This window comes from Apteryx mantelli, chromosome 3 (genome assembly GCF_036417845.1).
Source record: "Apteryx mantelli isolate bAptMan1 chromosome 3, bAptMan1.hap1, whole genome shotgun sequence".
NCBI lineage: Eukaryota > Metazoa > Chordata > Aves > Apterygiformes > Apterygidae > Apteryx > Apteryx mantelli.
The window spans coordinates 29,701,195-29,713,896 of record NC_089980.1 but is presented as its reverse complement, the minus strand read 5'-3'; the positions used below and the strand labels follow the sequence as shown (position 1 = coordinate 29,713,896).

The 12,702-nt window shown below is 35.9% G+C and overlaps 1 protein-coding gene across 1 annotated transcript in view; it reads left to right on the top strand.

Annotated features, from left to right (window-relative positions):
• CCDC88A (coiled-coil domain containing 88A) overlaps positions 1–9,841 on the top strand; it is a 102,880-nt gene extending 93,039 nt beyond the window's left edge. The window contains exons 27-33 of the mRNA XM_067293022.1: positions 168–251; positions 1,260–1,463; positions 1,785–1,856; positions 2,405–2,491; positions 2,845–2,925; positions 4,318–4,583; positions 7,909–9,841. Of these exons, the coding sequence (XP_067149123.1) occupies positions 168–251; positions 1,260–1,463; positions 1,785–1,856; positions 2,405–2,491; positions 2,845–2,925; positions 4,318–4,583; positions 7,909–8,937 (1,823 nt within the window). The 3' untranslated portion in view covers positions 8,938–9,841. The remainder of the gene's footprint in view (positions 1–167; positions 252–1,259; positions 1,464–1,784; positions 1,857–2,404; positions 2,492–2,844; positions 2,926–4,317; positions 4,584–7,908) is intronic.
• The last annotated feature ends 2,861 nt before the right edge of the window (positions 9,842–12,702 follow it).

Below are 12,702 nucleotides of genomic sequence, written 5' to 3'. Positions count from 1 at the left end.
CATTATCACGCAGAAGCATGAGAATGATAGTATTTAGCATAGCATACATAGCTTAAACTCAGACATTCATTTCTGTCCTTAGTTTCAACATTTAACTTCCATCTGTTCTTCTCCCTTTTTTCTTTCGTTTCCCTGTTTCCGTTTTTCCTCATGCTATGACATAAAAGTGGTTGCACTGAAAAGACTGCCCTTTTTGAGGAACAGACCGAAGGAAAAAGACAAAATGAAGGCCTTCTACCGTCGCTCCATGTGTAAGACTTTATGACAGTTCAGCTTCTTTTAAATGGCTACACTGGCTTCCATTACTAATTTTTCACTAACCTCTCCCTGGACTGCGCTGTTTTTTTCCCCACCTATTTTGCAATGTGCCAGTCCTGCTACAATACAAGGAGCTGGAGCTTTTTCTCCCCCCCCCCCTTTTTTTTTTTAACCTTGGCACTGAATACTCTGTGTATGTGCACATGCACACGTTTACATGCACAGACACATGCATATACATATATATATTCAGTGCATTCAGTTACATGTATTTGTATGCATATTTTCTATACACATGTGCCTATGTGTATATAAATTTACAGTGCACTCTAATATAAATAGTTTTAAATTACACATTTCATAAGCCATTTGTTAAGCAATTACTACAATTTTTTATTTAAAGAAAGTGTAGAAAAAATAGTGCAAGGCTATAAGGTGGTCTGTCACTCTTCAAGTATTCATCAGTTCTTGTGAAAATGTTGTATTGTTTTGTTTTTTTTATGAGGGGTGGATACTTTTCTCTAGTCTCATGAAGTAAAGGTGAATATCATCAGATGTCATGTTTTTCAGATCCTTTTATTATTGCACAAAATACAGTATCCCTGCAGTAACCTGCACTGTACAAGGATCCTTATCATTGTTGACATTATATTGGATTAGCACTTCTGTCCATTTTATCCTTACTCATTCCACTTTATCATTGCAAAACAGCATATCAAAGCTTCTAACATATATTACATATCATTGCAGCACAAGCATGGCAGTTATACCTAATGAAATCAGTTCCAAGAACCATACTGAACTGAAAGAAGTCTCTGACTTACAACACTTTCATTCATTGAGCTGATTGCATGTCATAACATGGATGATCTTGTGTTTGTATCTTACAGTATTCAATATACTTTAATGCTTAGAAAATTGTCAAACATTTTACAATACAAAATAAGAACAAAAGCAAATACATTGACCATGCTGATCATTTGCTTTCATTTGCATCCCAGCCATGAATGACCTGGTGCAATCCATGGTCCTAGCAGGAGGACAATGGACAGGTAGTTCTGAGCATCTGGAGGGTCCTGATGATATATCTACGGGTAAAAGGAGAAAAGAATTGGGAGCTATGGCCTTCTCTACTACAGCTATCAACTTTGCAACTGTCAACTCTTCTACAGGCTTCAGATCCAAGCAGTTGCTAAATAATAAAGGTATAGGTAGAAGCTTTGTGCACCGTGATGTGATTATGTGTAACAGCAATTTCATATAAATTGTTTTTTTTGTTTTTTTATATAGTTTAAGTTTTTCAGCAAAAAGCAATGTGAATAACTAAATTGCAGTTCTGAGATACTGAATAGGGTTTAACAACTGTAGCTGTAAAATGTTTCAGGATTTTCCCTACAAAAATGTTACCTAAATAAAGATAGATTGGATCGAAAATAACTTCTATAAGATTTTACAGATGATAAATATTTCAATAATCTTTTTGTAGTAATTTTGTTTTGCATCTTCTTTTATATTATTGTGTATAGATACTACATCCTTTGAAGATGTAAGTCCACAAGGTATTAGTGATGATTCTAGTACAGGATCAAGAGTTCATGGTAAGATGCGAACTTTAATTAAATGAATTAAGGATACATTATGTGAATGTTAATGAAGTTTGCAAAAAACAGTGAATGGCATTGTTACAAGTGAGCATGTTTTCCATGATTTGCCTATCACTTGAATGTATGGTATCATTTCTTCAGATTATTCTTTTCTTCTTTCTTCTTAGACTACTATTTTAGTTAGATGCTATATATCTCTCCTAGAAAGTATCTATGAAGTGCATCTGAACAGGATCAAAATATTTTGCCTTTTAAACTGTATTCGGAGTTAATAGTAAAATAAAAGAAGTTATAATTTCAATACTAAAAAATAAATCCAGATCTGTCCTGATTTTTGAGTATGATGTTCAGTGAAATCTAAATTTGTCATGTACTATATATTATAAAATAATTATGTGTTTATTCAAGCCAAGCTATGAAGTGAATGCTATATAGGTTACTTAAAAGTGAAGTTTTAACTCTTTTCTAAAAATATTTAAAATCAGTATGAGCCACAAACATTTTGGAAATAACAGTGCAATTATTTCCCTTGTATTGGATAGGAGTACAGGACATTAACTGTGCAGATGCTCTTGCTCCTCCTGTTCGTGGCATTTCAACGATATGCAGGGTTCCTTGTCAAATCTGTTGTAAGTGACCTAATCCCGAGCAGCTTTCTGCATGCCAGTCTTTCCATCTCTAAAATCCTGGTTTCCCACTAACAAATCAGTTTCAATTCTAAACATGCACTCTATTTCTCTCTTCCTTTCCCTTGTACCTTACTATTCCTGTAGTGCCCTTTTCTAAAGCGTCCTCTTGGACTGCCTGGAAATCCCTTCGCTTTCTGATCTGTAAGAAACACCACTTTGTTGGCAATGGGCATGCTCAGCCTGTGAAATAGTGCATGATTCCTGCCTCAGAGCATTCTGTGATCAGAATGTAAAGGTACCGTGTCACCTGCTAAATTTTTGTTCATCATGGTGTCTCCTGATTTTCCATTTAGCTTCCAGACCAGCCAGCCTTGATAGTGGCAGAACATCCACTACCAATAGCAATAACAATGCTTCACTCCATGAAGTCAAAGGTATGCTGTAGGGGAATTTACATACATGCTTCACTTCCATTAGTTTCTCTGTAAGATCATCTGTATGGTAAAACACTACAGCATGTTTTTTCTTCAGACGTTTTATAACCTTCGTTCCCCAAGTTAGAAAAGAATACAAGTATTAAAGACCTTGTTATGTTTTTAATAAAAATTAAAAGGGTGATATTAGTATGTAAGTTTAAAACTATTTTAAACCAAATCTAACTCAAGTAACAATGTCACAGAACATGAATTCCCCCCAATTTAATTTAAATTCACTTATCTTTAAGCAGAGAAATAACTGCTTTTTTTGTAGCATGTGTACTGCTACTGTAAAACTGTATAATGTGCAATACAAACTAGACAAAATGGCATATGTAATACTATCCTATAGACTTTTGTATTCTGCTTTTGAAAAATTAATAATGTTCCAGGATTTAGCAGTATTCCCTAAATTTTATATATTATGAGACTTGACATATTTTTTATGTTGCTTGTGATGGCCATTCAATAAGTTTTTAAAATTGCTATTAGCTGGAGATACATAAGAGTAGAATGCTACCGGTTCAACACATCATTTAATATTCTTAGCTTACACTTATTAAATAGTATCTGTTTATTTGGAAATTGAAATGAATGCGAGCTTAAGATATTTATTCAGTTATTTTCTCTATCCATTTGGTTACTGTCTTCTGTAAAAGATTCTTTGAGGTAGGTCTTCCCCCAGTTTGTATACAGAATATCAGAAACCTCTGCTGTAAGCTGCTCACTTTTCTTCAAATTTATTTTCATTGCTTAGAAATAACACAAAGTAGGAAATATTTGATTATTCATATTTTAACTCAGTTCACATTTACTGAAAATCAAGGAGATTTCTGTTGTAGGATTTATTTTGCATTTAATGCCATATGCTTCCTTCAGATCGCAGTTCTAATAAATTAGAAGTTACAGCACAAACTGTTGGAGAAGTACCATTTCAGAATAGCTCTTGTTGAAGAACTATGTTGAAAACCTTTTCTTTCCATTCTGTCTTTTGTATTTTATTTAATGTAAGACTCAAATAGTACACTAGAGTGTACACTTTACAGTGAACAGCAACAGTCATACATTCAGCCTCTTGGAATATAGTATTGTGTTGATAAAAGTCCAGATTATAAATGAAAGGTACTCTTCGTTCAAAAGCTATCGTGCTACATTTAAAAAGCCGGGGGGGGGTGAAACTGTATTCATAATATACTTGGTTTGAGTCATACAGGACAGCTGGATTCTTCAGTATTTTAAATAGAATTATTGTTAAGTGAATCTGATAATGTTCCAGATGGGTAAGATTATACTGTTTAACAGCTTTCATGTATTTTTGTTACAAAATACTTAACACTGTTTACCCCAAAGCAGGTGCAGTTAACAATCAAAGCAGGCCACAGAGTCACAGCAGTGGAGAATTTAGTCTGCTACATGAACACGAGGCTTGGTCTAGCAGCAGCAGCAGTCCTATTCAGTATTTGAAAGGTTATACCAGATCTAGTCCTGTGCTGCAGCAAAGAATGCCTGAAACCCTGGATAGTCGTGGAAAACAGTTCAAAACTGGTTCTCCTGGAAGTGAAGTTGTTACCCTACAACAGTTTTTAGAAGAAAGCAACAAGAGTACCTCAAGTGAGGTTAGTTTAAAAATATTTACCTTGCTTTTGGCTACATATTACCCATATACATGCACAGAATTAATAGAATATTTATAGTGAGTAGACTTGCTTTAAAACTTTGTGGAGATACTTATGTCTACAGTAAGCAGTAGTGTGGACCAATAATAGTAGACTTGTAGATTAAAACAGTTGAGGGCAGAGGTCTTGATGTCTGCACTATATGTGCTTTGGGGGCTTTAATTAGAACTAGTTCTAGTCTGGACCCATTAAGGAGTGTCCAGTAAGGAGATAGGATCACATCTTCCCATTTAGTTTCATCCAAAAGGAATTCCATTTGTATACTCTGATACTGCTTTGCCAATGTGAACCAGTGTGGTAAGTGAGGACAGCTGGGAGCGCACTCCTGACCTGAACTTGAAAACTGATGTAAGCAAACCCACTGCCAACTCAGTTTTTCATTTTGAAAATAAAGGTTTCTCAAATAATGAATGAAAATTAAAAAAAGACACAGAGTATATTCTGAAGTACCAAGCTGAGTAGGAACTGTGTTACTCTGGGATTAAGTGGCTCAGTGTACAGGAACAAAAGCCATTATTGCCTACCTCAGCAATTAGTGCAGGTGTTCTAATAGCAGATGGTTAATTTATTCAGACTTTATCCTGATAAACTGTACTGGTTCTATGATACAAATCATTTTGGAATTTCACAGCTTGCCCCTTTCTGGGTTACTGAGTTAGGGGAGAAAAGTCAGTCTCTCTTGCATAAAATTGTCCAGTGTGGTGATGCTTGGTATGCTCGTCAGAGATTAGATGGAAGGCCATAAACTCAAAGTAGCTTTACTTACCTTCTCCCAGTTTAGTACCTGTCTTCAGTAAGAGCTGTTGTCAGATCTGTCTTATATCAACAATAAGGAAGTGGTCAGTTAGGCCTCAGAGGTGCTTTTTGTCCCCTAAGGAGAGGCTATTGTCTGCTTCAGTTTTATTTAACTTTAGTGGGCAAAATACCTGGCCTTTTAAATCATTGAAATATTGGAGAAATAGGAGAGAATGCTTCTGTCAATCAGTGACAGTGTTAGAAGCCCAGAATCGCTATTGTCTCTGTTAGAATTCTAATTTCTTCATCACTAGTTCTGAAGTAGATTTGTTCTAAGCCTAAAGGTGCTTTAGGCTATAGTAAGCCAGTTCCTGTGGCTAAGGTCTTTCAAGAATAACTCCATCTATTTTATTTACACAACTGAAATTAGAAGATACACATGATGATGTGATTGGGGTAATTTGTGACTTGAATCTGGAGTAAGCCCCTGTTTTTTTGTCAGATACTTAAAATGCTCTAGTCCGCTGCTGTTCAGGTGATCATACAATCCCTTTCATGGAATCACAGAATAATTCAGGATGGAAGGGTCCTCAGGAGGTGTCTTGTCCAATCTTCTGCTCAAAGCAGGGTCAGCTGTGAGATCAGACCAGCTTGCTGTCTGCCAAGACCTCTGGGTCCTTTTCAACAGAGCTGCTCCTCAACTAGCTGGTCCCCAGCTTGTGTCATTGCCAGGGCTTCCTCCTTCTCAGGTGCAGGACTTCCAATTTGTCCTTGTGGAATTTCATGAGGTTCCTGTCAGGTTGTTCCAGCCTGTCTAGGTCCCTCTGATTAGCAGCCCTGCCCTCAAGTGTATCGGATGTTCTCCCCCCAGTTTTGGTGTCATCTGCAAACCTGGTGAGAGTGCACTCCATTGCTTCCTCCAGATCATGAATCAAGTTTTCAAACAGGACAGGTTCCAGGATAGACCCCTGTGGTACTCTGCTTGTTACTGTCTCCGGGCAGAGTACAACCCATGAACCACCGCCACACTCTGAGTCTGTCCATTCAAGCAGCTAGCTTGCCACCTGTTTGTCCATCTATTCAGACTGTAATGGCCCCACTTGGATACAAGGATGTAGTGGGAGACAGTGTTGAAATCCTTGCTGAAGTCGAGGTAAATGATGCCTGCTGCGCTCTTCTGATGCACAAATCCAGTCATTTTATCCTAGAAGGCACTCAGATTATCAGGCATGATTTCCCCTTGGTAAATCCATGCTGACAGATATAAAAAAGAGAAATTTCCCACTTTTGAAGAATGTTAAATAGTTTAAAGGAATTCCTTTGGAATTTCTTTGATACCGTGGGCAAAACTATGAGATTTCCAGATGACGTTTCAAGTCAGAGAGGCAGCTATGGTCATGCTTTTTGAATTTCACCCAAAAGTAATACAGTCCATCTCTGTTCATCAGAGAATTTAAGCATATAATGTCCAAGTTCATCTGTTTCAAGTTTATCTGCATAAGCTTGAATGCTCTTTTGAAAAAGGATGGGATTTTGCACATTAAGCCTATGTATACATGCTTTGCAAAAAGAAGAAAAAAAATCTCAAAGTCCACTTTCAGGCCTAGCCAGTTTACCCAATCTTGTGAAAAAAATTCCTCTCTGAGAACACCTCTTACAGAAGTGTTCTTGTAAAGCTGCTTGCCAGGGGAGACTCATTTTTTTCTTCGTGTTGGTAGAGCCAGCTTTTTGATAGGACTATATTAAGACAACATATCTGAGAACACCTCAGAAGTTACTGACCTACTCTTGGATATCCAGATCATTGTCCTTCTCCTTCCACTTTCCCTTACAGGCTTTTGTCCCCTAATTTCAAGAGTAGCAAGCTGTTGTTTTGACTGTGGTGGATCCAGAGCATTTCCTGTAGCTTACAATTCTTTCCAAATTGTTCTTTAACCTCTTGAAAAAGAGTGGACTTGCTAAAGTCTTTCTCCATTGAGTCTGTGAACTCACTTAAACTATCTTCTCTAGTCCTAAAGTCTTCTCCAAAAAGAAAAATTTGACTTTAAGCATCAAGGTTATGTGCTTTGTATTACTTTGAGATTCCTCTCTTTATCGTTTGAATATATAGAGAACTTGAGCTTTTTTAGCTCTAGATTATCAATATAAGTTAGAATAATAGTTCACCTGAAACTGCTTAGTGAAGTTAGTGATGGGGGAGCACAAGTGTGAGAAGATGGACTTGAAGTTTTGATGCTCTGATTTGTTGAGTTATTTAATATTAGACAAACTGATTCCCAGATAGTCGTGCTCTCTCTCAGACACCTAGTTTTCAAAGAGAAAATACTTGCTTGTAAGTAACCTGTACAGAAAACTCGTGAATATATACCATAAACACTTAATCGTAATATCTCTTTTAGTTCTGAGGGTATTTTTAAAGTAAAACATAGAGTTCTGTAGAATTGTTTTTCATTTGCCTCCACACAGATTGCTTAAGAAAAAGTAAAATTTACAAGCTAAAAATTAATAAGTTGTTTCATATTTTTGACAGATAAAATCTGCAAGTGAAGAGAATCTTTTAGAGGAAGTAATGAAAAGCTTATCCGAGTCTGCTGAGTTGACAGGCAAGGAAAAACTAAGAAAACAGCCATCAGCCGGTTGTGGTATTGTGCGGTCATTAAGTGTAAAAAATACAGTTGATTTCTCAGATGGACGATCTGTTAAACCAGAACAACTTGTAAGGCCCAGCCTTCGTAAAACTGAAGATACCTATTTTACTAGCTCTCCGATAAAATTTACGTCAGGTACTCAAGGGAAGGTCAAATCAGTTAAGGAAAAGATACAAGCAACAGTATCGCAGCGGCAATCAAAAGATTGCAATCCTTATGCTACCTTACCTCGTGCAAGCAGTGTGATTTCTACAGCAGAAGGAACTACTCGAAGGACCAGCATTCATGATTTTCTGTCCAAGGACAATAGGCAACCAGTGTCAGTTGATCCAGCACCATCTACTGCTGACAGAAGTGTTTCATCAGCATCTAGTGAGTACTCTGAACACCAGCTATCCTCTAATTTTTTTCATTGTGTGGCTTACAGAGTAGATTGTGTTCCACAAAATGATACAGCTAATATAGCTAAACCAGGTAATTTAGGTTGTAAATCTGACATGCCTAAAATTTCAAGGTTGGAAAGGTCTTTTCTTGAGAAAACGTTCTTAAGCACGAATGTGTTTAATGACAAAGTCGGTATATCTGGTAATGATAGCAAAGTCTCTTTTACTGTGGCCCAAGTGGCTCAGCCATTTTTATCCTTTAACACTGAATTAGTTAGTAATATAAGTGGATTTCCTCAGAGATCTACATCAAAAACAACTGATCAGGCAATCCTGTCAACATTTAGATCTGTCCCGAAAAATCAAGAACAGCCTTCTGATAATCAGAAATCTGATCACAGTGACCTACAGTCGTCTCTAACTAGTGAATTTATTTCTACCAGCTGTGTAAACACTAGTGAGGCTGAATCCCCACTACTGGTTTCTGAAGATAAAAAAACTGTGTGGTATGAGTATGGTTGTGTATGATAAGGAAAATGTATTATTAAGTATATACAGTCATATATGACCTATAGCTGTTCTTCTCAGTGTCCACGGGGATTAGAGAAAGTTTCCCTAAAATGAAGATGTAATTTCTTGTTAGATCTGTGGTTTGTTGTTTTCTAAGTTTAGTGACATAGAACTCAGTTGTGTACTGTAGCATGTGTTTGAATGCAAAATTGTAACTTCACCAAAGTTTGCATGAGATATTAATTGCACTGTATATATTTTGCATGCCTTTAAGTCTTTATAATACAAGCTATATTTTTATTTGTCACTCATTGCAAATATTTTGTTTTTTTCTGTACATTATTGAATGCATGTTAAGCCAATCGCATGCTGCATTGCCAAAAATGGCACAATGAACTACATAATTTTCAGTACCAAGACAGTACTTTTCAGTTGTGCTCTTGCTTTCAGATGCATCAGTAACGCATTGATTATGTATTTGGAGTAAATAGATTTCTTTTCCTCCTTTAAAAATGTGATACTAATGAGAAGAAGCATTTAGAGAGACTTCAGTGTCATAGCCTTTTCATTTATGCCATCCTTCATGTGTTACTCTGCACAAGGAATGAGTTGTAGCCCAAATAATCCTGTGCCTCTAGCTTGCACAATAAATATGAATTACTGTTCATATTTATTAAAACATTTGAATATTGTTCATAATCCTAAACATAAACAGTAATTCTTCTGAAGAGGTAATAAATAGTCAAGCTATATGCAGTACTTGCAATGCAAAAGCAACCCTTTCCACCTTTTCCTTTTCATACACTTTGTCTTCCCACGTCTGACAACTGTGGTAAAGTGTGCTGTTTTATTAGGAGTTAAGTAGCATGATAGTTTTGAGACTCCTTACACTGTATGATAATAAAAACCTTTATTAATTATGGTGGAAATTCATTTTTTCTTCATAACAGAAGTAATACTAATGTAATAGAAATAAGATATGTAACAAAATAACAGTAAAACTGTATTAAATATTAGTGCAAGTGAAGCCAAGTAATTAAATTTGCTTTCAAAATTATGTCAGTATAAGAATGCTTAAGTGAGTAAGTCATTAAATCCCAGATGACCGCCTAAACAGAAGTACTGAAAAGTAGTTACTTAATATGCCACCATCTCTGCAATTACTTGGAACTCCTCAATGATAAATATAAACAGAATTTTAAAAGTTAAAGTATTTAAGCTATAACTACATGTTTTAGACATCAGCACTTTTTTAGCAGCAGAAAATAGTTACTTATCTTAGGCCAAAAGTGTGTAGCTATAAAAAACCTGAATGAAAATATGTCTAAAGGAAAAAATATTTAATTGAAAATAATGAATGTCATACTCTTACAATTTAATTTATTTGACTAACAGTTTTGTGGCAATCTTGCCACTGCTGTACAAGTTGAACTTTAATTCATTAGTGCCTGACTAGGGAGGGGTAGAAGTGCTGCAAAAATACAGTTCCTCAAGGGAAACGCAGCAGACATATGTTAGCCTATAAAGTTTCATACAGGAGAATTGTTAATAAAACGTGGAGAAAATTGGTTGTTTTAAAGAGATTCTGTGGAGGGTAAAATTACTGTTTCAAAATGTAAAACCCCCTTCCTTTACCATGTTTGCAGACATCCATTTTTATTGGGCTGATAAATTTCTTCGTTCTCTTTAATGTTGATCACAATGTGCTGTTTGTCATTGCTGTATTCTCTCTCAAATTATGTCTCACCACTTAAAAAAAAAAAAAAAAAAAAAGCCCAAAACCTTGAAGTATAATCCATTTCTTAATTTCACATGCATTTGCTCTTACACATTTAGTGTTCTGATCTTAGGTCACTTCATTCGGCTTCATTTCTATTAATCCAGTATTTGTATTACTTTAAGTGATTGCAAGCCTGTGTCCTCTAGTAAGACTCCTTGTTATGATCAGAACAGGGTTTGTAGCTAGAGGTAATATCTTTTATTTAGATCAGCTGGTATTGTGGGAGAAATCAGATGAGCTTTCAGGTATGCTGTTACTTCTTGTTTGCAAGCTTTGTGTCGCTTATGTCCTTAGACTGTCACAGCTGCAAAAAATACCAGTATTGTCTCCAGTTACTTTTGTTAGGAACCATGCAGCGCTACCACTGAACCCCTGATTGTATTCATGAGCATGGCCAAGGTCTAGAGAAGTTTTAAAGATTACCCCTGTAGAGTGAAGTTAAAGCTTATTATCAAAGCAACAAAAGAAGTTTTGTCCAGCCACTGCCTGTGGGGCACTTCAATTCGCATTATTTTATTTCTTTTCACACCACTAAGTTTTCTCATACAAAAACAAATTTGACAATGAATTTTTATATGTGATATTTAATAGCTTTTTAGCTTTACCATGTTTTACGCCATTCCATTATGTTGGGGGCAACATTAAAACGACTTATTTCACAAATACAAAGGACTTCAGAATAACTGAGGGTTAGTGTCTTTGAACATCATATGCTCTCACTGGAGTCTAGACTAATCTTGTCCAGCTCAAACTACCATTTTGCATTGTTTTTCAAATTTGTAATAAATTAATTACTTTTCAATTATGAGAATAGTAACTTAAATTTTTGTACTCCTGTTCTTGCTTCATGGAATTCCGCTGGAGCAGAGGAAGCATGTTGCTAGAGTTTTTTTAATGTCTTTGAAAAAATAAATTGTTGTCAACTTTTGTTTATTATGTGAAAGAAAACAAATGTTCTTATATACAGAAGAATAGTTTTTCCACTGCCTTTTGTTCTTTATACTTCAACAATACATATAGCATGGATGTCTCTTGGTTTGTACTACTGCTCCTGGGCCATTCAGATGGCTAAATATAAAATGCCCAGTGCACTTGCTCCTTGATCACTGCTGCCTTTAGAAATGATGTTAGGATTTTGCATGGTAACTATAAAACACTAAACAAGTGGCCACCAGCTGAAAAGGGTTCTGTTGTGAATAGATTCAGTTATTTGCTTGCAGTGAAAGGTTTGCTTGATGCTTTACTTTAAGTGAACAGTAAATTAAGATACTGCATTTTGCATGTTCAATCTGTTGCATGCAAAGATAACTTTCTGCTTTGCAGGATTGAATGTGAACATTTCTGTAAATGTGTAGGAGGTTAAAAATGCAAAGGGAAGATGGCTTAAGTTCTCTCCTAGGTTCAGCAAACCTTGATTACATCTGATTTTTTTTTTTCGTTCTCACATGGGCAGAAATTTAGACTTAGTATGTATAAAAGCTGAGCATATCTGCTTGTGGCTTTGAAAATAATGTCTGATTATTTTGAATGCTAAGATGAATTTTAATGAGTATAGGTGAGTAGGTACTTCCAGTCATTTTCTTCCATCCCTCTCCACTGTCTTTTCCTCTAAAAAATGTTTGTATATCTTTTTGCTCTACTAATAGCTAGAATGTATGTTAATGCGTGAGGGTTTTTTATGTCCTGATAAATACAATGAATAACATGAAATGCTTTTCTCTGCAGATGTGGAAGCTATACCAGAAAGCAGACATGCAAAAAGCAGGTCTAGGGAGCAACAAAGCTCCTAATTCTATTACCCACTACATGAGATGTGGGCCAAGTGGTGAGTTTCCTGCCCAAAATGTAAATGAGATTAATTTCATTTACAGCAAACTAACAGCATTACATATAAGAACAAGTGCACATTGCATTAACCAGATGTAAATACTGCTTGCTTAACTGGCTTCTATCTTGCTTTTTAGTTAAGCCAGAACAGGTTGCTTTAGTTCAGTTATTTTGCC